This window comes from Cervus canadensis, chromosome 1, assembly GCF_019320065.1.
Source record: "Cervus canadensis isolate Bull #8, Minnesota chromosome 1, ASM1932006v1, whole genome shotgun sequence".
Lineage (NCBI taxonomy): Eukaryota > Metazoa > Chordata > Mammalia > Artiodactyla > Cervidae > Cervus > Cervus canadensis.
In genome coordinates this window covers 107,459,912-107,484,101 of record NC_057386.1, presented here as the reverse complement: position 1 = coordinate 107,484,101, position 24,190 = coordinate 107,459,912, and the positions used below count along the sequence as shown (strand labels likewise).

Sequence of the window (24,190 nt, the reverse complement as noted above, 5' to 3'; positions counted from 1 at the left end):
CAGCCGGGCGGCAGTGAAGGTGAGAGGGGAACAGTCTGCCCAGCGCCAGCGCTCAGAGATGGCGGAGCCCACAGGCCAGCAGAGGGCCCAAGGGCGCAGGAGATCGGGGCGGGACGGGGCTTCCTGCCTGTGCGGGGGCCCTCACCTCGGGGGCTGCTGACCACAGGCCCCACGTCCCTCCCTGAGGGACTGAGAGCCCCAGACGAGACTCCTGGGGGGCGCTCCCGGGAGGTCCAGGCTGAGGGCAGCTGGCAGTGTCGCTGGGAGTGTGGCAGTGACCGAAAGAGACAGCAGGCACCCAGCCTGGGGAGACCTCAGCCTAAGTGGGGTGCAGACCCTGGCCTGCCTTCGCAGTACCCAGGGGGCCCCTTCTCAGGGTGGTCTCAGCAGGTCCACCTGTGGGTGTGCAGAGCACAGGGTGCTGGGGTGGGCCTGGGGATGCAGGGGTGACGGTGGGAGCCGTCGATGGCGGCTCGTTCCTTACCAACCATCCTGGAACTGGGGCGGACCGACTGCCCAGGTGTGTGCACGTGCAGAGCCGGCTACAGACACGAACAGCTGCAGGAGAGGAGCCGGGGCTGGCCGCGTGCCAGGCATCAATTAGGCTTTCCGCCCGGACATGGCCAGGAGAGGGGCTCTGCAGGCCAAAGCCCCTGGCGTCCACCCTGACGAGGTGGGGGGGCATGCCCCGACCTCAGCTGGGCAGAGCCTGCCTGCTGAGGGTGGTGGCAGAGTATGTATGAGGCCGGAGCCTCTGGGAGCGGGCTCTACAGGGGGGGCCACACCAAGGATGATCAGAGGTCAGGTGTGGTCGGAGGTCCCATGAGGGTGGAGGAGTCAGAGGTGGGGGTCTGGGTAGGGGATCGGGCAGGGACGGTGTTGGGAGGCCGGGGGCCCTAAGCAGGGAGGAGAGGGGGTGGACAGCGGCCACGGTCACGGGGACCAAGCGCAGCGCGGGTCTCGGGTGCCCCGGCGCCCGGCCGGAGGGAAGGGAGGGCGTCGCCCCAGGCCTCGGGCGCGGGGAGGTGGGGGCGCCCGGGTCCCCGCCCCCGCCGGCCGCGCCGGGTCGCGCGTGGGCGCGGCGGGCGCCCATTGGCTGGCGGGCGCGCGGGCGGGGCGGGCGGCGGCGCGGAGGGGCCGGTCACCCCGCAGCCCGGCCTCGGCCTCGGCTCGTCGCCGCCCCGCCCGCGCGCACGTCCCCCGGCGGCCACCATGAGCACAGGCCTGAGGTACAAGAGCAAGCTGGCGACCCCAGGTGAGCCCGGCGCCCTCCCGCCCGCGCGCTCGCGCGCCTTTGTCCCCGCCGCCCGCGCGCCTCTCATCGTGTGTCTCGGTCTCTCTCCCGCCCGCCGGCCGGCCCTGGACCCCGACCCGACCCCCGACCCGACCTGCACCCGCAGAGGACAAGCAGGTACGCGTGCGCCGCCGCTCCCCCGGCCCGCTGTCACCCATTGTGCCAACAACACCGCGGCGCCCCGGCGCGACCCCGCCCCCGCCCGCCGTCATCCCGCCCTGTCGCGATAGCCGATCGTCAGCCGGGTGCTGCGGGGCGGAGGGGGCGCTGTGCCTGGGTCCTAGATCCTGACCCTGGCCTGCAGGGGCGGGCGCCCCTCCCCGATGGGGGATGGGCCGGGTGCCCCCTCCCACTGGTCCAGCGCCGGCCTCTCCTTGTTGAACTGGCCCGAGACCGCGTGCTGGGGGTCCCCAGGGAGCCCCTGGTCACGGAAGGCCATGGGCGGAGGGAGGGGTCTGCGTCCAGCAGCCAGGGCTGTCCCGGAGCGGCCCCACACGGAGAGCGCGGACGGCTGCTCCGGCCACCCCACCCAGCTTCTCTGCATCCTCTTCCCACTGAGTGACGTGAGTGGGCTGACCTGGGGCCTCTTCCCCAGACTGGGAGTCTCCAGGGCCGGGTCTCAGTCATCCCCCTGCCCAGCTTAGGTCTTCTGACCTAAGGGCACAAACGGGTTCACCCAGGGGCCGGCCTGGACCCCACCCTCCAGGTGGACAGTGCTGGGCAGGAGGCCGCCTGGACACCCACCGTGAAACTGGCTGAGGTAAGGTTTAAATGTCGCGGAGACCCCATGGAGGGGGGTGCCAGGGCGGAGCTTGGGGCCCTGGGACAGCCCCGCTGGCTGAGGTCTCTTTGCTTGAGCGCAGCCGTGTTTAGGGCAGAACAGGAAGGCCCGACTTGGGCACCAGGATGGCCTTGGCAGCCCTCGTCAGGGATGGGGGTTCACACCCTGGGTGGAACCCCAGTATTGGCCCAGGTGTGGCAGGCGGGCGGAGCGGCCCGGCAGGTGGGGTGGGGGCTGGGAGTCGCCGGCTGTGCCTTGGGCGAGGCTCGTGGGGAGGGGCCTGTCATCCTCACCCTGCCAGCGAGGGTCTCCCCGGGGAGCCGGGGCCGGGAGCTGCCTGCTTGTTCTGCTGGTCGAACAATGCAGGAGACGCAAGGCCAGCCGGCCAACCCGCCATTGTTCAGGGACAGACAGGGGGAAGACCCAGGAGACCGGCCCCCCCCTGCTCCGAGGCCTATGGGCACTCGGGGTCCCCTGCTGGGGCTCCAGCCCCTCTGGGCCAGTGTCTGCCCCACCTGGAGCTCAGCTAGGACCGGCCTCACCCATGCCTGCCCCCCGGGGCCCAAGGCAGAGGGTGTGATGCGGGTGGGGTGTAGGGTAACCCGAGATGGGGGCCAGGAGCCAGGCGTTTGGGGCAGGCTCCCCATGGGTCTTCACTGTTCCATTGTTGGTGTTCTGAGCCTCAGCCTGTCACCCCTCCAGGAAAGAGGGGGCTCTGTGGACCCCTCTGTGCCCACCATCTCAGGCACGGGGTGGGGGACTCTGGTGCTCCTCTGTGCCCTCCCCACTGCACCCTGTCTCAGTGGACGTGGTGGCTCCACTGGCTCTGGCTCCTGTCCCTGGAGCTGACGGGGAGATTCTAAGAATGAAAACACCTCGAGAGCGTCAGGCAGCAGGCGGTGGGGAGGAGGTGGGCGCGGCGTGTCTGCGACTCCAGGAGTCCTCATCAGTGTCTGTTGTGCCTCGGGGACCAGACAAAGTGGGTGTCAGGGCCCGCTCCTTGGGGACCCCCAGGGAATCCCCAGCCCTGTGCGGGTGAGGTGGGATGCGGGCTGGGTCGGCAGCGGCTGGGCTTGTCCCCTGTCCTGGGCCTCCTGAGGCTGTGCCTTACCAGCAGGCAAACCGAGGCTGTCTGTGCAGTGCATCCTTCAGGCCCCAGGCTGTGGGCGCTGAGGCCAGGCCCGGCTCTGTCCTCGGAGGCGCCCCAGGCCCGAGACGTCGGCTTGTCCACCCGCCGGGAGCTGGGCCTAGGAGCCGGGTCTAAGGTGGTGCCCGGGGTTGGAGGCGGGGGGATACTCAGCCCAGAGGCCCCCCACAGGTCCACATGGCGGATGCTTTCTCAGAACCAGGGCGGGGGGCCGGGCTGCGGCTTGTGGCTCCCCCCACCATCCTCTTGGATGAAAGGCACCCCTGTTCCCAGCAGTGGACCCACCCCTCCTCCCCAGGTGCCAGCGGCCTCCAGGCCCCATGGCAGCAGCTCTGGCCTGGACGGGGGGACAGAGGCCCCTTGAGCCGGGAGCCAGGAAGGGAGGGCGGGTAGGGATATGGGGGCATTCCGGCCCTACTGACAGAGTTCAGAGTGTGTCCACCTCTTTGGATGTCCAGCTCCTTCCCATTGGTCTGGTCTGTTCAGATTCTGGTGGGGGCCTGCAGGGTGGGGGCAAGGCCGGGTTTGTGGGCTCGGGAGACCCCCTTGGTCCCTGGCATCACAGCACAGGCGAGAGGCCAGAGCTGGCTGGAGTCCCCCAGGCCCCCTATTGCCCAGCCCTGGGGGTGAGGGCAGGGTGGAAGCTCAGACAGAGTGCCCCCTGACAGACCCCTGTGAGGGGTCCGCTCCGTCAGCCCTCCTCGGCTGGCAGCGGCTGTGTGGCCAGCAGGGCTGGCCGGCGGGTGTGGGGAGCCACCCACGGGCCACAGCTTCCGCGTTTGCAGAGGGGATCGGGGGCGGGCATCTCGGGCTCTGACCGCCCCCTCTCGCCCGATGCGGGCCTGGGTGGGGAGCGGGGCTCTGCCCTCGCAGGTTCCCCGCTGGTCTCCGCGGCAGCGGCATAAACATTCTCCGGCCACATGGGGGGGGGGGCGGACCGCGCAGGGAGGGGTGCGTCTGTGAGGAGTTTCGGGGGGGCCGGGCGGGAGCGCGCGGATGGGGCTCCCTCTGGCGGCGGGCGCGGCGGCGCGGACCCGCCGTGGACCGGCCCCCGCCGTGCAGTCGCGGGGCTGACGGCCCGAGCCGCGCCGCTCCGCGCGCAGCCGCCCGCCCGCCCGCCGGGCTGGGCCCTGCCCTCCTCCGCTCCGGTGGCTCCGCCCGCGCGGCCTCATTTCCAGGCGACCGTCTCCCGGAGACCGCGCGCTCCCGTCAGGCGCAGGGACCCGCTTGTGCCTGGGGCGGGCCGTCTGGGGCCGGACCCGCGGCTCGAGGGCGGCCTCGGGGTCGCGCATCGCGTGAGCACCACCCCGCCCAGGGCCCCGGTGCCCGCGTCCGTGCGCCCCGGGGGCGAGAACACGCCTGGCGGCGGGCGGGCCTGACCCTCTGGGCCCCAGCGCGGCCCGCACGGTCCCAGGCTGGCGGGGATGGACTCGCTGGCAGCACCCCAGGACCGCCTGGTGGAGCCGCTGCTATCGCCGCGGACCCAGGCCCAGAGGCGGCTCAAGGTGTGTGTGGAGCGGGGCGTGGAAAGTGGGTCAGCGCGCGCCCACCCCGGTGCCGGGACTGGGGATATGACGGGCCGCAGGGCCCTGGGGTCCTGAGTTGGGCGCTGGGGACCGCGGGGAGGCCGGGGGCTGCTGTCTATAAATAGCCCCAGCTCTACCGTCCGCCTCCGCGGCTGGATCAGGGCCAGATGGGGCCTCCCACCCCCCACTTTCGCGGAGGGGTGAGTATTGAGGCGGGGGCCTCTCCAGCTTTGGAGGACCTTGGGCATGTCTGAGGCGTCCAGGTCCTGGTGCCCTCTGCCCCCCACCCAAGGACACTGGCCTCACTGGATGTGCCTGTTGCCCCGCTCGGGCACAGACTCGGTCTCTGTGAAGCCCTTGGAGGCACCACCACCCTCCATGCCCACCCGCCTTCCACCTCGGGGGGCCTTTGCCCACAGGCCCTCGCCCGCTGCTGCCACTGAGATGCCCCTTCCCCAGGGGACCCTGCCCTGCTGCCCCCCTGGCCTGAACTCTGTAGGGGCAGGGCCCGGGGCTGCCCTGGGAACCCGAGCGTGCCCCTGACCTGCCCCACCCCTGTCCAGGACATCGACAAGCAGTACGTGGGCTTTGCCACGCTGCCTAACCAAGTGCACCGCAAGTCCGTGAAGAAGGGCTTCGACTTCACGCTCATGGTGGCCGGTGAGTGCGCCGGGCCCCAGGGCGGGCAGGGGCATGGGCAGCCAGGCTCCATCTGGGGCCTGGGACCTGACCTCCCCACTGCATCTGTGGGCAGGGGAGTCAGGCCTGGGGAAGTCCACACTGGTCCACAGCCTCTTCCTGACCGACCTCTACAAGGAGCGGAAACTGCTGAGTGCTGAGGGTGAGTGGCCCCCACGCCCCCTGCTGGGTGACACTTTTGAGGGCCCCTTCCAGGTCCAGCCCCGATCCTCTCTCCCTGAAGCGTGGGTCCAGACCACCACCAGGCCACGTAACCTGGGAGGGTCTGAGTTGCCCCGGGGTGGGAGTCAGGGCCGCAGAGGCCACTCTAAACCACCACCACCCCCCGCCCCCGGCCCCAGAACGCATCAGCCAGACGGTTGAGATCCTAAAGCACACGGTGGACATTGAAGAGAAGGGAGTGAAGCTGAAGCTCACCATCGTGGACACACCAGGCTTTGGGGATGCCGTCAACAACTCTGAGTGGTGAGGAAGGCTTGCCCAGGCTGCCCCAGCCCCTGGCTCCCAGCCCGGCTGGCCTCATGTGCCCCCCTACCCCCAGCTGGAAGCCCATCACCGACTATGTGGACCAGCAGTTTGAGCAGTATTTCCGGGACGAGAGCGGCCTCAACCGCAAGAACATCCAGGACAACCGTGTGCACTGCTGCCTGTACTTCATCTCCCCTTTTGGGCACGGGTAGGTGGCTGCCCTGGGCCAGGGGGCCCGGCCTGCCTGTTCCTTGGGCACCCCCTCCCGCCACTCCCACCCCACAAGCCCCTCACCCTGGCCCCCCTCACAGGCTGCGGCCGGTGGACGTGGGCTTCATGAAGGCCCTGCATGAGAAGGTGAACATCGTGCCCCTCATTGCCAAGGCCGACTGTCTTGTCCCCGGGGAGATCCGCAAGCTGAAAGAGCGGGTGAGCCTGCGGGGCTGGGGGGCTCCGCGCGGGGCTTGGGGGGGGACTGAGGCCACCGGCTCCTCCCCTGACAGCCCTCACTGGCTGCAGATCCGGGAGGAGATTGACAAGTTTGGGATCCACGTGTACCAGTTTCCTGAGTGTGACTCGGATGAGGATGAGGACTTCAAGCAGCAGGATCGGGAACTGAAGGTGAGCCTGCAGCACTTGGGGGGACCCCAGAGGCCACTGTACACCGGGTCTAGAGGAGGGCTGGGGCCCTGCTCTGACCTGGGGCCCTTGTAGCCCCAGGAAAAGCCAAGCTGGGGACGAGTGGCCACTGGGCCAGGACCAGGGTGGGCCCTTCACCCCACTAACAGGCGGCACGGGCTCCGCTCTGGGGAAGGAGGGGGAGGGGTACCATGTGGGGAGGGTACATCTGACTGGGCACAGCCCAGCAGAAGCCCTCCATGTAAGTGGCACCAGCTCTGGCTTCAGCTGGCAACAGAGAGGCCCGAGGCGGGGACGAAAGGATCTCTTTGGGGAGAGGTTGTTGTTGGGGATACTGGAGAGGCAGACCAGGTGCAATGTGCCCAGGCCCCTCTTGCACTGCACCTCATGCCCATACTAACTGGGCATGAGCCCTTGCACCTGCCCCCCCCCCCCCCCAGGAGAGCGCACCTTTCGCTGTTATCGGCAGCAACACGGTGGTGGAGGCCAAGGGGCAGCGGGTCCGGGGGCGTCTGTACCCGTGGGGGATCGTGGAGGGTGAGTCCAGGCCTGGGGCACAGCCTTAGGGTGGGAAGGCTCCCCCAGGCCGGCGGCCCACTCACCGGCCACCCCTGCCCGCAGTGGAGAACCAGGCGCACTGCGACTTCGTGAAGCTTCGCAACATGCTGATCCGCACGCACATGCACGACCTCAAGGACGTGACCTGCGACGTGCACTATGAGAACTACCGGGCACACTGCATCCAGCAGATGACCAGGTGCGTGCCCCCCCCCCCCGGCCCCGCCCAGAGGTGCGAGAGCTGTAGGACCGCGCTGGTGTCGAGGGTCATCCCGGGCCCCAGCAGCCTGTCCCCGCTGTCCACCCTGCAGCAAGCTGACGCAAGACAGCCGCATGGAAAGCCCAATACCCATCCTGCCGCTGCCCACGCCCGACGCTGAGACTGAAAAGCTCATCAGGATGAAAGATGAGGAGGTGGGCGGGGAGTGGGGGCGGAGCCAGGTTGGGTGGGCGGGGAGTGGGGCAGAGCCAGGCTGGGTGGGCGGGGAGTGAGGGCGAAATCAGGCTGGGTGGGCAGGGAGAGGCGGAGCCAGTCCGAGTGGGCGGGGAGAGGGGCGGAGCCAGGCTGGGTGGGCGGGGGCGTGAGGGCGGAATCAGGCTGGGTGGGCGGGGCGGGGCGGAGCCCGTCCGAGTGGGCGGGGAGAGGGGAGGAGCCAGGCTGGGTGGGCGGGGCGGAGCCAGGCTGGTGGGCGGGGAGTGAGGGCGGAATCAGGCTGGGTGGGCGGGGCGAGGCGGAGCCAGTCCGAGTGGGTGGGGAGAGGGGAGGAGCCAGGCTGGGAGGGCGGGAAGTGGAGGCGGAGCCAGGTTGGGTGCAGGGCAGGCCCCACCCACCGCTCGGTCACGCTGCCCCCTGTCGCTCCTGCCCCCTCCCAGCTAAGGCGGATGCAAGAGATGCTGCAGAAAATGAAGCAGCAGATGCAGGACCAGTGACCCCGCCGCAGCCCCACGTGCCATGACTATCCTGCCGGTTTCCAGGCTGGCCCTTCCCACCCCTGGACCCTGACAGGCCTGGACTCGACGCCGGATTCGTCTGGATCGCCCATAGGCCCTGGCGCGACCCCCCCACCCCAGAGTGGCCCAGACCTGGTTTTTTTCCCTCCTGTTCTCAGAGACGCTGGGTCACAGCCCCCAGCCAACCCTAATTTATTCTCAGCATCGGCCCCTCCCCTCGTTTGTATCTGCTTCCCAGGGGCCTGGACGGTGGGGCCCCCCACATACAGCCCTCTCTGGCCTTGGGCCGCTGGATCTAAGTTGGGTGGTGACTTCTGAAATCTGCCCCCAACTGGAAGGTCACTGCACTGACTCCAGGCCCTACTTACATGGACAGGAGAACCAAGGCAGAGTGGAGGTGGGGTGGGAGCCTGATCCCCAGAACCCTGGCCTGTTTCCCGATTCGGAGCCTCCCTTTGGGCCCCCGTGGGCTGGGTCTTTCTTACCCCTTCCCCCATTCTCCAGGCACCTCTGCGCACAGGTTGGGAGCGGAAGGGATTAGGCTCTGTCTAGACCTAATGAGGTCAGCTGGCTGCTGGGGACAGTAACGTGGCTGGGCTTCACTGTGAATGCCCGAGCCCCTCCCCCACGGCCTGGCCTGGCCCCGGGGGGCTCCAGGAGCAGCGGGTGGTCGGCAAACTGGCCATCCTTGTCCCTGGCCCACCACCGTTTGCCCATCGGTGGCGGAAGGCCCGCTCTCCCCAGCAGCACTGTAGCCCTGGGTTCCCGAGTCCCTGGTCCCTGTCCCTCCACCCGCATGACCCCTGGCTCCGCGCCCCATTCTCCAGTGTGTTCCGTTGTGAATGCTGAGCCCTGTCCTGGTGACAGGGGAACAATGTTGGTGAACGTCGAAGAGGGTGTCCGAGTGGTCTGTGCGCCCCAGGAGCGAGGGGCCGGAAACCCGGTCGGCCGGTGGCCTGGATAGCGCTCTATCTGTGCCGGCGGCTCGGCCTCGGGGTTATTTCTGGCGGGGTGGCCGCGTTGTGGTCAGTTCGGCGGGCGCGCCAGGGCCGGGCAGGGGCGGGGCGGCCTTATCGCCCGGTCCTGCGACCGCCGCCTGGTGCTCCAGAGCTCGCCCAGTCGCCGACCTCTCGCCATGGGCTTCGGTGAGTCTGGGGTCTGCCCGGGCCGCGCGCTCCCCGATGACATCCGGCGGGGAGGCTCTCGGTCCTCTGGGCTTCAGTCAGAGCGGTTCGGGGCAGACCTGGAGGACCCTTCCAGCCGGCAGGCGGGTGGAAAGGCTCGCGGGCGGTGGCGATCCCGCCCGGGACCCCGCGGGCCGGGCTCACCGCGGTGCTTCCCTTCCAGGGCCGCGCGGGGCGCTGAGCCTGCTGCTTCTGCTGCTCGCGCCGCCGGGCCGCCCGGCCGCAGGTTGTCCCGCCCCATGTCGCTGCGCGGGGACGCGCGTGGACTGCGGGCGCCGCGGGCTGACATGGGCCTCGCTGCCGGCCGCCTTCCCGCCGGACACGACCGAGCTGGTGCTGACCGGCAACAACCTGACGGCGCTGCCGCCGGGGCTGCTGGACGCGCTGCCGGTGCTGCGCAGCGCACACCTGGGCGCCAACCCCTGGCGCTGCGACTGCCACCTGCTGCCGCTGCGGGCCTGGCTGGCTGGCCGGCCCGAGCGCGAGCCCTACCGCGACCTGCGCTGCGCCGCGCCCCCCGCGCTGCGGGGCCGCCTGCTGCCCTACCTGGCGGAGGACGAGCTGCGCGCCACCTGCCTGCCCGGCGCGCTCTGCCGCGGGGCGCTGGCGGCGCAGCTCCTGCTGCTCGTCCTCGGGCTGCTGCACGCGCTGCTGCTGGCGCTGCTGCTGTGCCGCCTGCGGAGCCTGCGCGCTCGCGCCACCGGCCGGAGGCCGCTGAGCGCCCCGCTGGCCGCCGAGCGCGCGACCCCCGAGCCGAGCGACTGACGCTGAACCGTGCGGCCGGCCCCCCTACCCCTGTCTTCACCATCTCCCAGACCTGCCTCCCCTCAGGGGCCCGACTGCTGCGCGCACCGCTGGCCACACGCACCTACGCCCTGGACCTGGACCGAGGAGGGCCTGGAGGAAGGCGCTGCCCAGGCCCGTGGAGCCCTCCATGCTATCTGCAGTGCCAATAAACCCTGCTCCCCATCTGACCGATCTGCACCGTTTGACGCAGAATCCCCTTCCCAAACCCAGAAAGAGCTCCCAGGGTTGGTTCCCACATGGCAGTTCATACACCCCAAATCACCTCCTGGCGGGGGCACGGGGGTCAGCAAGCGAACTTGCCCGCCCCCGGACTCTCCCCAAAGTTCAAGTGGGGAGGTATGGACGGGTTGGAAGGACAGTGCCCACCTTGGGGGGTGGGGGTGAGGACAGTGTGGGGACAGTGGGAACCCCATGAGCGGTGCCTGTGCTGAAAGCACATGCTCAGAGTGGAGGTTTCTGGGTGCCAGGGTGGGTCTGCCAAGTGGCTCCAAGGATGGTTCAGGGTGTGAGGTGCCCCAAAACATCAGGAGTGTGTTGGACCAGGGATGGTGAGGGCGGTCGGGGGCCCCAGCGGCACCTTCCTGGGCATTTGAGTGAGAAGGTCTGGAGAGCAGGTGAGGAGGGGGTGAGCCTTGCAAGCTGGGGTCCACAGAAGTTCCTTGCAGGGGTGAGGAGGCACAGGGGGTTGCAGGGTCTCTGAATTGTGTCCTCCACCTGGCTGCCACCTCCTGCAGGAAGGTACCCCTGACTGCTTCTCAGGCCCTGGTCTTCCCCGTCCCAGCCCTGGATCCAGGCTGAGCCACCAGGGCCTGGAAAATCCTGAGTACGTGCCCCAGTGTGGCTCAGGCTGCTAAGCTGGGCCTGGCGGCCTCAGAGAGAGGGCAATGCTTTCCTCACTTCCGCTCTAGGTGTGGCCCCCACCCGTCTGGCCCTGTGAACAATGAAGGCCGCTGATGAGGAGCCTGGGGCCTGAGCCCTGGCTGCCTGGCCCAGGAAGGCCCCTGGCCCCGCTGACCCGGTCGGGGAGGCTGCCACTGACACAGTCTTTGTCTCAGCCTTTGTGGGACAAGACGGATGGCCCTCCGGCCGGGCCGATGCTATCTCAGGGCTGCCGGTGGGACGTGAGGCAGGAGCCACTCCCTCCTTTGTGGGCAGGTGCATGGCATCCGGCCCATTGTGGGCTGCAGCTGACTGTCCGCTGTTCATCCAGACTTATCACCAGATCTGGGACAGCGGCCCCTTCTGCACAAAGAAATGCCCCCTGGCCCCCAGGGAGTGGCCTGGAGCCCTGGTGGGGGTCAGAGGTAATAGTCGTTGCAGCAAGGTACACAGACCACCCCCTAAACTCAGACCCAGTGCAGTGCAGGAACAGGGTGTCACCCCTTTCCACAGCAGAAAACCTGATTCCAAGTAGGGTCTCTCTGCTGGGCCCCAGAGGTTTCTCCATGGCTGCCCTGGGAGCAGAGCTGAGACAGGCCCCGGGGATCCCCTCTCCTTGCTGAGGCCTCTGGGGGGCAAATGCAGGGCCCAGAGAAAGGAGCTTGGGGGTCCTAGGTGACTCCAAGCTAAGACAGGGAGGCCTCCTTGGGCTGTGGGACAGGTCCCAGCAGGAACTGGGGGTGACCAGGGGTGAGCAGGAGTCCAGCTTCCTGGCCAGTGTCCTGCTGAGGGGCTGGGTATGGGGGTCCTGGAGGCCGGGAGCTGCAGAATGCTGGATCTCCTGATGGAGGAAAAGGCCGGCATCATGGTGTGGTCAGATCCAAGGAAGAACTTCCCCCTCGGACGACAGGGCAGCAGAACCCTGTAGTTACTCCGGGTTCATCCCACCCTCCTGCCAGTTCCCCGTGATTTCTAGGGGCTCCAGCCAAGGTACTGACCACCGGGTGCTGCCAGCCCTGACCCTCAGCTGACGCTCCACACACAGACCCTGGGGCCGCAGCCTCCAAGGTGTGGCGAAGGGGAGTGGTCCCAGCTGGGAACCCTGACCAGCCCAGAGCAGGGGGGAGCGTAGCCCCTCCACCTGCCCCAGGGTCCCTTCCCCACTGACAGGCTGGTCCCCCCTGGGGCTCAGACTCCATCCAGATGGGAATAGCCCCGCCAGCCCCTCATGCCTGCAGCTCCCAGGCAGGCAGTTCCCGGCCCCTTGACCTGCAGCTCCAGTCCTCTGACCACACTGGTCCCCAGCTTCGCAGGGTGGCGGGCAGTGATGAGTCCCAGGAACACCAGCCTCAGGCCAAGGCCGGGCTCCTCTCGGGGCAGGCCCAAGCCTCCTGCTGCCACTCTGTCCAGAGTATCCAAGGCCTCCACGCCCTAAGTCCGGGCCTGCCCTGCTGGGACACGTGGCGCACCAGCCCGAGGCCAGCCCGACGCTCCAGCCACATCCTGGCGACTGAAGCACGACCGAGGGGGTGCCTAGAGAGCCGAGTCCCTGCAAGGCCAGGAGGCGGCCCAGGCGGACACAGCCCTGACCAGCGCGCGGAACCTCGTTGTTTTGGTCCCTGAAAAATGCAGATGCCGCGGCCGGTCCTCCCCGGAGCGCGGCCTCAGCCCGGCAGCAGAGGGCGCTCGTGACCTGCCGAATGGCCCGCGCGGGGCGCACTGGGCAGAGGACGGCGCGGGGCATTAGAGGGGCGCGGGGACGGAGGGGCGCGGGGCATTAGAGGGGCGCGGGGACGGAGGGGTGCAGGGGCATTAGAGGGGCGCGGAGACGGAGGGGCGCGGCGGGGTTGGGGTGGGGCGGAGGGGTGCGGGGGGATTGGAGGGGCGCGGGGGGCTGCGGGGTTGCGGAGGGAATGGAGCGGCGCGGGGGGCGGAGGGGCGCGGGGCGCAGAGCAGAACTGCGTGCACTAGCTGGGGCGGCCCCAGGGTCCGCAGGGCGCTCCGGTGCGGGCGGGGCGGGGGACGAGGGCGCCCCCCTCCACCGCCCCGCATCGACAGCCGGTCGCGGTCGCGGGAAGAAAAGGGGCTTCTTCCGCCGGGCAGCAGTGGCCCGGGACTCAGCCCAGTGAGCCCGCAGCGCGGCCGTCTCCGCCGCTCTTTGGCTCGGCCCCTGCTGTGTGCGCCGGAGCGCAGGCGGGGGCTGCGGGGGGCCCGCGGAGGGGGCGGTGAAAGGCTGGCCTCGCCGCCCGCTGGGTGCCCAGGGAGAGGGGCACCCCGACCAGGCCGGCGGTGGAGCGCTGTCCCCGCGGCCCCTGCAGCCTGCGGAGAGACCCGCCGCCCGCTGGGCCCAAGCTCCGAGGGCCCCGCGTACGAGGCCCCAGGAAGGGCTGGGGGCCAGGCCCTGGCCGTGCTGGGGGTGGGCCTGCCGCCCAGACGGAGCAACAACATTGGTGTGGGTGGCGGGGCCCTGGGGGCCCATAGCTCAGCGCACCGTCTGCGCCCACCCCCGGCGTTTCCGATGGAGGACAGGCAGCGGGTGATAAATCACCAGAGCCCACCCCCACCCACCCGGGCGGTCGTGGGGAAGGGGGAGCTCCGTGTGACAGAGACTGGCCTAGAGCCGTGAGACAACCGACCGCAGAGACAAAGCAGGTCCAGCCGCCCACTGACCGCCGGGTCCCTTTACCGACACCCCCCACCCCGGGCTCCCCTCCAGGCGCCTTTCCACCAGCCCATCTGGAAACCAGCTGAGAACCGCCCCACCCCAGCCTGCTGACCCCCAACGAGGGGGAGGGGGGAGCAAGAACAAGGCCTCCGCAGCCGCAACTCCCTCCCCCGGGGTGACCGTAAATCAGTGGGAGGCTCTTGCCAGCTCCCCCCGAGGCTGAGGGGGTCTGTGGGGTCCCTGGCCCTGCTGACTGGGCCCAGCCCTGGCTGTATCCCTCTGTCCTTTAACTGTCCTTGGCAGAGTCCCCTGCCCGGCTCTCTGCAACACAGTCACCAGCCCTGGGCTGTCTGCACCCGGGCTGTGTACACTGGGCCTGTGTGTATCCAGTGCTGTCTGCACCCGGGCTGTGTACACTGGGCCTGTGTGTATCCAGTGCTGTCTACACCCGGGCTGTGTACACTGGGCCTGTGTGTATCCAGTGCTGTCTACACCCGGGATGTCTACACTGGGCCTGTGTGTATCCAGTGCTGTCTACACCTGGGATGTCTACACTGGGCCTGTGTGTATCCAGTGCTGTCTACACCTGGGATGTCTACACTGGGCCTGTGTGTATCCAGTGCTGTCTGCACCCAGGCTGTCTGCACCCGGGCTGTGTACACTGGGCCTGTGTGTATCCAGTGCTGTCTGCACCCGGGCTGTGTACACTGGGCCTGTGTGTATCCAGTGCTGTCTACACCTGGGATGTCTACACTGGGCCTGTGTGTATCCAGTGCTGTCTGCACCCGGGCTGTCTACACCCGGGCTGTGTACACTGGGCCTGTGTGTATCCAGTGCTGTCTACACCTGAGATGTCTACACTGGGCCTGTGTGTATCCAGTGCTGTCTGCACCCGGGCTGTCTACACCCGGGCTGATGTTACACTGGGCTGTGTGTATCAGTGCTGTCTACACCGGGCTGTGTCACTGGGGCCTGTTGTGTATTCCAGTGCTGTCTACCACCGGAGATGTCTTACACAATGGGGCCTGTGTGTATCCCAGTGCTTGTCTACACCCTGGGCTTGTACAACTTGGGCCGTGTGTATCAGTGCTGTCACCCGGGATGTCTTACCTGGGCCGTGTGTGTACAGTGCTGTCTACACCCGGGCTGTGTTACACTGGGCCTTGTGTGTATCCAGTGCTGTCTTACACCGGGATGGTCTACCTGGGCCTGTGGTGTATCCAGTTGCTGCTACACCCGGGGCTGGTACAACTGGGGCCTGTGTGTATCCAGTGCTGTCTACACGTGATGTCTACACTGGGCCTGTGTGTATCCAGTGGCTGTCTACACCCGGGCTGTTTGACACTGGGCCTTGGTGTAATCCAGTGCTGTTCGCTACACCCGGGCTGGTACACTTGGGCCTGTGGTGTATCCAGTGCTGTCTACACCCGGGGCTGTGTACACTGGGCCGTGTGTATCCAGCTTGCTGTCTTTACACCTGGGCTGTCTAGCACTTGGGCCTGTGTGTATCCAGTGCTGTCTTACACCCGGAATGATCTACACTGGGCCTGTGTGTATCAGCTGCGTCTCACCCGGGAATGTCTACACTGGGCCGTGTGTATCCAGTGCGGGTTTACACCCGGGCTGTGTACACTGGGCCTGTGTGTATCCAGTGCTGTCTACACCCGGGATGTCTACACTGGGCCTGTGTGTATCCAGTGCTGTCTACACCCGGGCTGTGTACACTGGGCCTGTGTGTATCCAGTGCTGTCTACACCCGGGCTGTCTACACTGGGCCTGTGTGTATCCAGTGCTGTCTACACCCGGAATGTCTACACTGGGCCTGTGTGTATCCAGTGCTGTCTACACCCGGAATGTCTACACTGGGCCTGTGTGTATCCAGTGCTGTCTACACCTGGGATGTCTACACTGGGCTTGTGTGTATCCAGTGCTGTCTGCACCTGGACTGTCTACACCCGGGCTGTGTACACTGGGCCTGTGTGTATCCAGTGCTGTCTACACCCGGGCTGTCTACACTGGGCCTGTGTGTATCCAGTGCTGTCTACACCCGGGCTGTCTACACTGGGCCTGTGTGTATCCAGAGCTGTCTACACCCGGCCTGTCTGCACCCGGGCTGTGTACACTCGGCGTCCTCACCTGGTGCTGTGTGCACCCGGGCTGTCTCCGCTGGATGCACACCCTCACTGCCCTCATCGTCTCTGTCTGCAGACAGGAAATGTCTGCAGGGAGACATCCTGTCACACCAGGAGACCCCAGGCTGGCCCACAGGAACTGGGGGTCAGCGGCCTCCCCAGCACAGCCTCCAGGGTCCCCTCTGCCCCAGGGGAAATGCTGTCTGTCCCTCCCTCCATCTGGGTTTCCTGTCCCCGCCGCGCCAGCTGCTGAGGGCCAGCGAGACAAAGAGTGCTGAGAGATGGGCCAGGTGTCCCTGCCACAGGTGCAAGCACCCTCTGGGGTCACTATGCTCCCGGGACCTGCAGGGGGCCCACAGCCTGATCTTGGCAGTGCCCGCTCTGGGCGTGTGTCCTTCAAATGCCCCACCGGGCGCAGGCGGCAGAGATAAGGCCACCTGTACACAGGTAAGCCCGCAGACATTCACCATGACATCTTTCCTGGCTTGTTTCAAAGGGGTGGGTGTGGGGATGGGGGCTTCCTTGTCTCATAAGACCTTTGGTGATCTGGGAATTCTGTGCCCGAGAGAGGCCCCGAGTGTCCCGGGGGCTGGCCTGGGCCTTGTCACGCAGACAGTCCCTTGGACGCTCAGAACCACCACCCCTGAGCCCCAAGCCAGCGTGTGGAGGTGGGGGCAGAGAGGGTCTCAGTCTGGAGGAGAGTGTGGGAGCACAGGCGCCCTGGGAGCGCCTCCCACCTCATTCATTCCTGCTCACGTTCCCACTCGTGGGCACCCCTGACCAGAGGCCGCCGGCGGGGCAGGCTGGGGTGCCACGCCTTGGTCCTCAGACCTCCGCCCAGCGAAGAGCATCCCCGGCCCAGGCGCTGCTGTCTGTGCCCCGTGCCACTGTGCCAGGCCCACGGGGGCCCTCACAGGTGGGGGCTGGAGGGGTTCCCCGAGCTTTGCCTGCTGGCCTCCCCGGGGAGCAGGGGTGCAGACCCCAGGGGAGGTAGAGGGTTCCCATGGCACCCCTTCTCCCGCCCAGCACACCCACCCTGAAGGGGGTTGCAGCCTGGGGCTGGGGGTCCCGGCAGCGTGCCTGTCACCTGGGCAGTCCGCCCCCTTGGCCTCTGCCGGCCCCCGTGGGCGACGGTGCGTCTATGCAGAGTCTATTTTGATGTGGTTTGTGTTGGGGCGTTTGCTTTTCTCTGGGCTTTGTTTGTTTAAAGATGCTCTTGAAGAATTCCAACAGGTCCTCAGGACGGGCTTCTGTCTGGGCAGGGCTGGCGGGCAGGGCCCTGAGAGCCGCCTGTCCTAGCACGCCCGCCCGTGCCCCGTGCCCACCGGAGGGGCGCCCGCGACAGACCCGGAGCAGGTGGGGCCCGCGACGCCACCATGTAGGGCCGTTGCACCGGGGAGCAGTGTGCCTCTGTGTGAGGAAAGCGGGGCCATCTGTGCGTCGGGGCTCTGGGTCTGCTGGTGCTAAATGCCTCCCTGAGGCCTGCCCCGCGTTGTGCATCCCTACTGTGCGTGGTCCTACTGTGCGTATCCCTACCGTGTGGGGTCCTACTGTGCGTATCCCTACTGTGCATGTCCCTGCTGTGCGGGGTCCTACTGTGTGTGGTCCTACTGTGTGGGGTCCTGTGTGTCGTCCTACTGTGCTGGGTCCTACTGTGTGGGGTCCTGTGGTGGTCCTGTGTGGGGTCCTACCTGTGTGTGTGGTCCTACTGTGTGTTCCTACTGTGTGGGGTCCTGTGTGTGGTCCTACTGTGCGGGGTCCTACTGTGTGTGGTCCTACTGTGTGGGGTCCTGTGTGTGGTCCACTGTTGTGGGGTCCTGTGTGTTTGTCCTACTGTGCTGGGGTCCTACTGTTGTTTGGGTCGCTACTGTTGCGGGGTCCTCTGTGCGGGGGTCTACTGTGTGTGGTCCTACTGTGCGGGGTCCTATGTTGTGTCCTTTAAAACTGTTTGGGGGGGTTGGGGTGGGTCCTGTGTGTGGTCCTACTGTGTGGGGTCCTGTGTGTGGTCCTACTGTGCGGGGTCCTACTGTGTGTGGTCCTACTGTGTGGGGTCCTGTGTGTGGTCCTACTGTGTGGGGTCCTACTGTGTGTGGTCCTACTGTGTGGGGTCCTGTGTGTGGTCCTACTGTGCGGGGTCCTACTGTGTGTGGTCCTACTGTGTGGGGTCCTGTGTGTGGTCCTACTGTGTGGGGTCCTGTGTGTGGTCCTACTGTGTGGGGTCCCTAGTGTGTCAGGTTCCACTGTGCAGGGTTTCTACCTGCTCAGCAGGTCTCTTCTCTGTGGGTCCCTGGTGTGGGAACTTCTTTCAGGGGCTCAGTGCTGCCTCTCTTTATTTGGGGTGAGATGGCTCAGCCACCGTGACGTCTGGGTCATCCGTCAGCCCCTCTCCCTGGGCTGGGGGTCTACTGGTACCAGATTCTCCCGGGCCGCACTCCCGAGCCTCTGTGGTGAGGCTGTCAGGAGGAGCGACGTTGTCTATGGACAGTGGGGGGTGTGGACACCGCAGGTAGCCTTGCTCCGCGACGTGCCTGAGGCCTGGTCAGTCTGCAGTGATGCCGTTGGGAGCCCACGGAGTCCTCCCAACCTGCCCCAGGCCCCCCAGCTCCCCTCCAAATGCCCCCAGGCCTCCCTGGGCCCGCCTGTGTCTCAGGCAGCGGCGGCTGAACCTGCACTGGTCCCAGCAGGTAACTGAGGTTGGTGCTGGTGGGCCTGGAGCCCGGCCCGTCACCCTGGGTCCTGTGGACGAGGGTGGCAGGCACGGCCGTCTCCAGCGTGGTGGCAGGACCATGAAGGGTCTGGCGGCAGGACTGTGAAGGGTCTGCCTGCGTTGTTTCTCATAACGCTCTCAGCATCGTGTCTGGGGTGTGTTCAGAGGTGGGAGGCGTGGTGCCCCCAGGCAGGATGGAGGCGACTGGCCCAGCCCCGTTCCCAGCCCCTGGGCGCCCTGCCTCCGTCTCCCCATGCAGCAGCCCGGGGCCCTCAGCCAAGATGTGCCTCGAGGGCACGGAGCCCGCCAGCCACCTCCCCATGAGGGAGCGCGCGTGGGAGGCAGGACGGTCCTCGCGCCTCCTGTGGGTGCACGTCCCGCCACCAGCCGTGCCCCCGCGTGCCCTCGGCCGCCGGCCCTCCCCGCGCGCTGTCTGTGTGTACACAGGCTTGTTTTCCCTGCCTTGTGGGCCAGGGCTGTGCTCATAAATCGTGCGGCCGATGACACATTTATCCCGCGGGCGGCCGGCGGTGTGAATTTATGGCTGCCCGTCCCTCCTGGCCGAGGCGGGACAGGGGCCCGGACACCACGCGGGCGGCCACCTCCGGGAGCCGTGGGGCTCAGAAGCACCCCCAGGCCCGGCCACTCAGGAGCCCTGCAGTGCCCGGGCCGGACGGGCTCTGCTGGGTGCGGGCTGGGTCAGGGGGCTGCTAACGTGCCCACCTCAGTCTCCCACTGGTGACCCAGGCAGGACGGAGGGGCCGCTCCCCTTTGCCGTGGACTCGGCCCGCTGCTGCCAGGCTGATGGGAGGCGTGGCAGGCAGGGAGGGCAGGAACCCCACGGGACCCCCCCTCCTCCTGCTCCCTGTAAAGATGGGGAAACTGAGGCCCGGGGAGGCGCGGGTCCTCAGGACCCAGATCCCGCAGCACGGGGGTCCCAGTGCAGGCCCATCTCGCCCCGGACAGTCCCTCTTGTCCTCCCCAGTCTGCAAGCTGGCGGAGATCATGGGAGCTGGGCCCCCTCGGGCCACCGTGGGGGAGGGGCCGGGGGCTGTCCATCTGTCCGTCCGTCCGTCGTCTGTGTGCAGGCCGGGACTCCAGGGGATCCTCTGTGGACTCTCGCCTTGGCCCCCGGCCCCCCCGCCCGCCCGCCTGTCAGGATGAGCGATGGTGGTGGGCCCCCACGGGCCCTCAGCCCCAGGCCGGTTCCCGCTCATTAGCTGCTGACACTGTTTGCTTTCCCGCCTGGGACGCCCACCCCGTCACAGGCCATTTCTCCCGGCGCCCCCCAACCCCTGTGGGCCCGCCCGGGGGTCCAGGGTGCTGGGCAGGACCTGCCTTCAGCTCCCAGGGACGGACAGACGCGGCACAGTCCCGCCCCTGCCCCTCACCCCCACCCCCTCACCTGCAGGCCAAGAGGACCGCCCCGCCAAGCACACAGTCAGGCTGCAGCGAGTGAGGCTAGCCTCGCGGGGACACTTGGGGGACACTCGGGGGACACTCGGGGGGGCTCGTGACGGTGCCAGTTCACACTCCCGCCTCCGCCCCTCTTGGCCACTGGCCCTTGCTTCTGTCTCAGCTCTGGTCTTGCCCACTGCCCTCCTGGAGCGGCCCCGGAGCCCCCAGCCCCACAGAGAAGGTGCTGCTCCAGCCCATGTCCCTCTGTCTCCCAGGCAGCCCTGGCCCACGGCGTGTGGACCAGATGCTGAGTCTCTGATGCCAAGGCTCTGGGGAGAAGGCAGGCGGAGGGGTGCCCCGGGCAGAGCGGCGGTGTCCTGGGCCCTGCGCCCCAGCTCTGAGCAGGGGAGGCCTCACATGGACATGGGGGCTTGGCGCGGGCTCAGCCTGCAGGCAGGGCAGTGCGCGGGCATGGTGGGGGTGCCCGTCTCTCCTGCCACAGGCCACCCGCTGCCCCCGCACCCCCCTCCCCCACCCCCACCCCCACGCAGTGTGGCCACAGCTGGGCGGCATCAAGGCCTGCAGGCCGGTGGCAGCCAGTCCTTCACTTAAAAATGTGTTTGTGATTTGGCGGCAGGGCAGATAACGGTGACGAATGGCCCGCCTGCCCCTTGGGGCCCCCAGCCCATCTGGTTTGACTTTGGCCCATCCCTGCCCTCGGGCACTGCCCTCCAGGGGAAGCCAGGCCCACGTGGGCAGCCTCTGCAGACCGCGCCCCTCTGGCGCAGGGCCCCACGGGGCGGCCTTGCTGCCCACTGGGCACCGGCCAGGGCCGTGGGGAAGCTGCACCCAGAGCAGGCTGTCCCCTCTGCTGATGCAGAGCCGTGGGCACCTGGCGGAGGGCAGCAGAGGGGCCAGTGGGAGCGGCAGGGCCCGCAGGCAGCGCATGTGGCCCTCGTCAGGAGGGGTTTCTGACAGGCTTGCCAAGCCTCCCAAGCCCCCAGACCATCGATTATCCCTGCACGGCGGCTTCCGGGTCCAGCCCGGGGCTCGGCCGGGGCAGCGAGGTCGGCGAGTCCCTCCACCCCTGCCCCTCCCTTCCGCTTCTCTCTGGGCGCCTGGAGGTGGGCAGAGATGGGGTGGGGGGCCTGCTTGCCCTCTGGGAGCACCCCGTCCCAGTCCAGGCCCTCGTAAGCAGCCGCCCGCGTGGTCACGGTCCGCTCGGTGGTGCCGCCCAGGGACCCGGGCTGCTGGGTCGCCCAGGTCACAGACAGGGTGGGGCCATGTCCTCAGTGGGACCAGGGCGGGCTTGGGGGGTCCCCCCACCGGTTCAGGGGCTGGGGGTGGGGTGTGGGGAGGGCACTCCAGGCCCAGCAGCAGAGTTGGGGGTCCACCACCACCCTGGAGGTGCAGCCTGAACCCCTCTGTCCCCAGGAGCTGTGTCCTCAGGGCGGCCGAGCCTGTACTGGGGGAGGGGGCGGGGGGGGAGGGGATGGCTGGGGGAGAGGGCAGCTGGGGGAGGGGAGCGGTGCTGCACCAGGACTCCAGTCCCCTCCCCCAGGCAGCGAAACCCCGCTCCCTCAGTATCACATTGTTGAGAATTAACTTTGTTGAAATAAAAATTGGTCTTGGTATTAACTCGGCCTCGAGGATTTTCTCCGGGGCCCTGGGGGCCGTAGAGGGGTCAGACGACCATTCCCAGCGCTGGTGCCGGCTTGGGTTTCAGGGGCGCCAACGACCTCCTCATCCTCTCCAAGCGGTAACTACCCGCCCCCACTTGGTTCCCGGGGTTGCGGGGGTAGCCGCTGGGGCCCCGCCTCCTCTGGCCCTGCCCTGAGGCAGGACCACGTGGGCAGCGAGGATCTGGGGATCGAGCCCTGGTCCCCCACATCCCTCCTCCTCCCCCACCTCTCCGCCTCCCTTGGCAGCCCTGCCTGACGTCCACAGGACTCCTGCAGCCCACTGTTCTGCACGGCCTCAGTTTCTCCATCTGTAAAATGGGCGGCTTGGTCCAGCCCAGGTACAGGAGGCCCCACTAACAGATGGGCAGCCAGGCGGCCAGAGCACAGAGCCGGCCCTTCTGGGAGGCGCCCATCCCCCTGAGTGGCCATGGCCAGTCCACTGGGGGATGCGGTGGGGCCTTCACAGCCTCAGATGGTAGCGAGCGCCCAGACCGTGCGTGGTGGTGGGGGTGAGGACAGAGACGTGGGGTCCCTGAGACCCGCTCCCGGGGAAGCAGGCAGAGGCAGGCGCCCCCCTGCAGCCACCAAAACAGCGTCTGTCTGCACCTGTACAGGCCTGCCTGAGAGGCGCCTGGGGCCTGCCGCTGGTCCCGACGGGCTGTGTGCCCGCAGCAGGGACAGGGCAGGTCGGGAGGGCGGGGGGCAGTCCGTCCCCCGCCACCCCAGGAGCACCCTCTGGCCCAAGGGCGGGTCTGTGCCCGAGTCGCCAGGGGGTAGGCAAGAGGTCCCAGCTGGTGGTCAGCCCAGGTCCCCAGCAGGGTTCTGGGGGTGGGGGTGCAGCCTGGGAACAGGCTGGGATGGGGGCCTGGGAATGGAGGCGGGGCCCCGGGGGACGCTCGAGTGGGCCCAGCTGTTGCTGCCTGGCTCCAATTCCCACTCTGTGCCGAGGCGGGTCCCCGGGGCCGAGGCTGGTGGTCTGCCGGGGGCGGGGTGGGCGGGCGGGCGGGCTGGGGGGCCTGAGCCTTCCGCAGGCGGTGGTCCCTGGGGCCGCAGCAGGAGAGGCAGCCACCTTCACACTGCTGCGGTCACCCAGGACTCCCCTGTCCCCTGTGCCTGGCAGGGCTCCTGTCCTGCAGGTCCCGGAGCCTGGCTCACCTGAGCGCCCGAGTCATCCGCTGCCTGCGTCCAGCTCCACCAGCCCGGCCCCAGCCCGGGCCCTCCAGTCTGGTCCTTCTGTGCGGGGAGCCCGACCACCGGAACCAGGCCCAGCCTAGAACTCCTACTCATCCTTCAGAACCCCACGCAAGCACCCCTGTCCCTGGGAGCCAGCCGGATGTGGGCCCAGCACCCACCTGGCGCCAGTCTCTGTCCAAGGCCCCTCCCGCCTGGCCCTGGGGCGGGTCAGGCTCCATAGCCAAGAGGACGAGTCTGGTTCTCGGGCCCCCTCCCCATCCGGCCCGTCCTTGGCTGCACCCTTCCTGCTGAGGGGTGGGCCCTGCTGCAGGGAGTCTGTTCCCAGGGGGACTGTGTGGCTGCCGGGACCTGCGCCTCCCCCAGCGAAGGGTTCTCAGGTGCAGAGGGCCCCCAGAGAGGCGGGGTTTGCTGTGGGCACCCTGGAGGCTTCCCCCCGCGAGCCCTCCCCCAACAGGCCGACCCTCGTTGCTTGGCTGGCCTCGGCCGAGGGCCTGGCGGAGAGGCTGCTGGGGTGGGGCCTAGGGGGGTGCGGGGGGATCCTCTCACTCCTCAGTCCCTCCTGCCTGCCCGGCGGCCCCCAGGGAAGCCCGTGATGCAGGAACCTGATATTTTAAGACTTAAAGCAAATGTTTCTGGAACCCAAGCTGAGCTGAGGCGCCCGCCCGGGGCCTCGTGGACAGGGAGCGGCCGCAGAGGAGGGGACCCCCACCCACAAGCCAACCCTAGCCCCCTGGGCTACAATTCCCGGTGACAGGGGGTCACTGAGCCTGGAGCCCCCTTGAGGGGCCAGAGTCGGGGCAGCTTCAGGACGTGCGGGGCTGGTGTGGGCCCCCAGCCTGCTGGCCCCTCTCGCTGGCCTCTGGTGCCTCGTGAGGCCCGCTAGGAGCCCCGGGTCCTCAAGGGCTGGCCTCTCCTAACCTGGCAGTGGGGGGTGCCCAAGATCTGCCCTGCCTGCTTGCCATCAGGGTGGTGGGTGGGTCTGTGGCCTGCTCTGACCCCTGGATGGAGCCCAGGGCTGAGGAACCCCAGGCTTCACGGCCTGCGGGGCGGCAGATCTGGGGCGCATGGCAGTGCCGGCCTGGGTTGCGTGTGTGAGAATGGGGCATCCGGGGAGTGGGCAGCAGCCTGGGGGCTTCCCTGGGGGTCCACTGGTTAAAGAACCTGCCTTGCAATGCGAGGGGTGTGGGCGATTCAATCCTCGTCTTCTTAACCTCAGCACAAGAAGGTGCCCCAGGGCCTGGATGCTGAGGGGCCCAGGCCCCAGCCCGCTGGGCTCAGAGGGGCGTCTTCCCCCCGAGCCCCCAGGGCCTGGAGCGCCCGGGGCGGGGTGGGGGTGGGACGCCGCAGGGTGGGCAGGCTCTAAGGTGTGCTCGGGGCGCTGGTGTAGCCGGGCCCTCAGTCCCCCAGGCACCTGTGCTGAGTCCCTGGTCTGGTCCCAGCGGGTGGGGCTCTGCCACGCCCCGAACTCCACGCCAGTGG

At 68.2% G+C, this 24,190-nt stretch overlaps 2 protein-coding genes across 4 annotated transcripts; both read left to right on the top strand.

The window, feature by feature from the left end:
- Nucleotides 1-1,112: 1,112 nt before the first annotated feature.
- On the top strand, nt 1,113-8,955 carry SEPTIN5 (septin 5). 3 transcript variants are annotated; one of them, XM_043489417.1, is made up of 13 exons: nt 1,151-1,255; nt 1,401-1,411; nt 2,001-2,054; nt 5,312-5,408; nt 5,503-5,589; nt 5,789-5,912; nt 5,989-6,123; nt 6,227-6,344; nt 6,435-6,536; nt 6,995-7,091; nt 7,176-7,311; nt 7,424-7,526; nt 7,986-8,955. In XM_043489417.1, the coding sequence occupies exons 1-13, from the start codon at nt 1,213-1,215 to the stop codon at nt 8,040-8,042; spliced, it is 1,164 nt and encodes a 387-aa protein (XP_043345352.1). In that variant the 5' UTR covers nt 1,151-1,212; the 3' UTR covers nt 8,043-8,955. The 3 variants fall into 3 exon arrangements, with proteins under 3 accessions (XP_043345370.1, XP_043345352.1, XP_043345362.1); XM_043489435.1 differs by lacking the exon at nt 2,001-2,054 and having other exon boundaries at nt 1,113-1,255; XM_043489427.1 differs by lacking the exons at nt 1,151-1,255; nt 1,401-1,411; nt 2,001-2,054 and adding an exon at nt 4,590-4,727.
- Nucleotides 8,956-9,074: 119 nt separating this feature from the next.
- On the top strand, nt 9,075-10,221 carry GP1BB (glycoprotein Ib platelet subunit beta). The gene is made up of 2 exons (XM_043489448.1): nt 9,075-9,208; nt 9,411-10,221. Exons 1-2 carry the CDS (start codon nt 9,199-9,201, stop codon nt 10,010-10,012), a joined length of 612 nt encoding a protein of 203 aa, XP_043345383.1. The 5' UTR covers nt 9,075-9,198; the 3' UTR covers nt 10,013-10,221.
- The last annotated feature ends 13,969 nt before the right edge of the window (nt 10,222-24,190 follow it).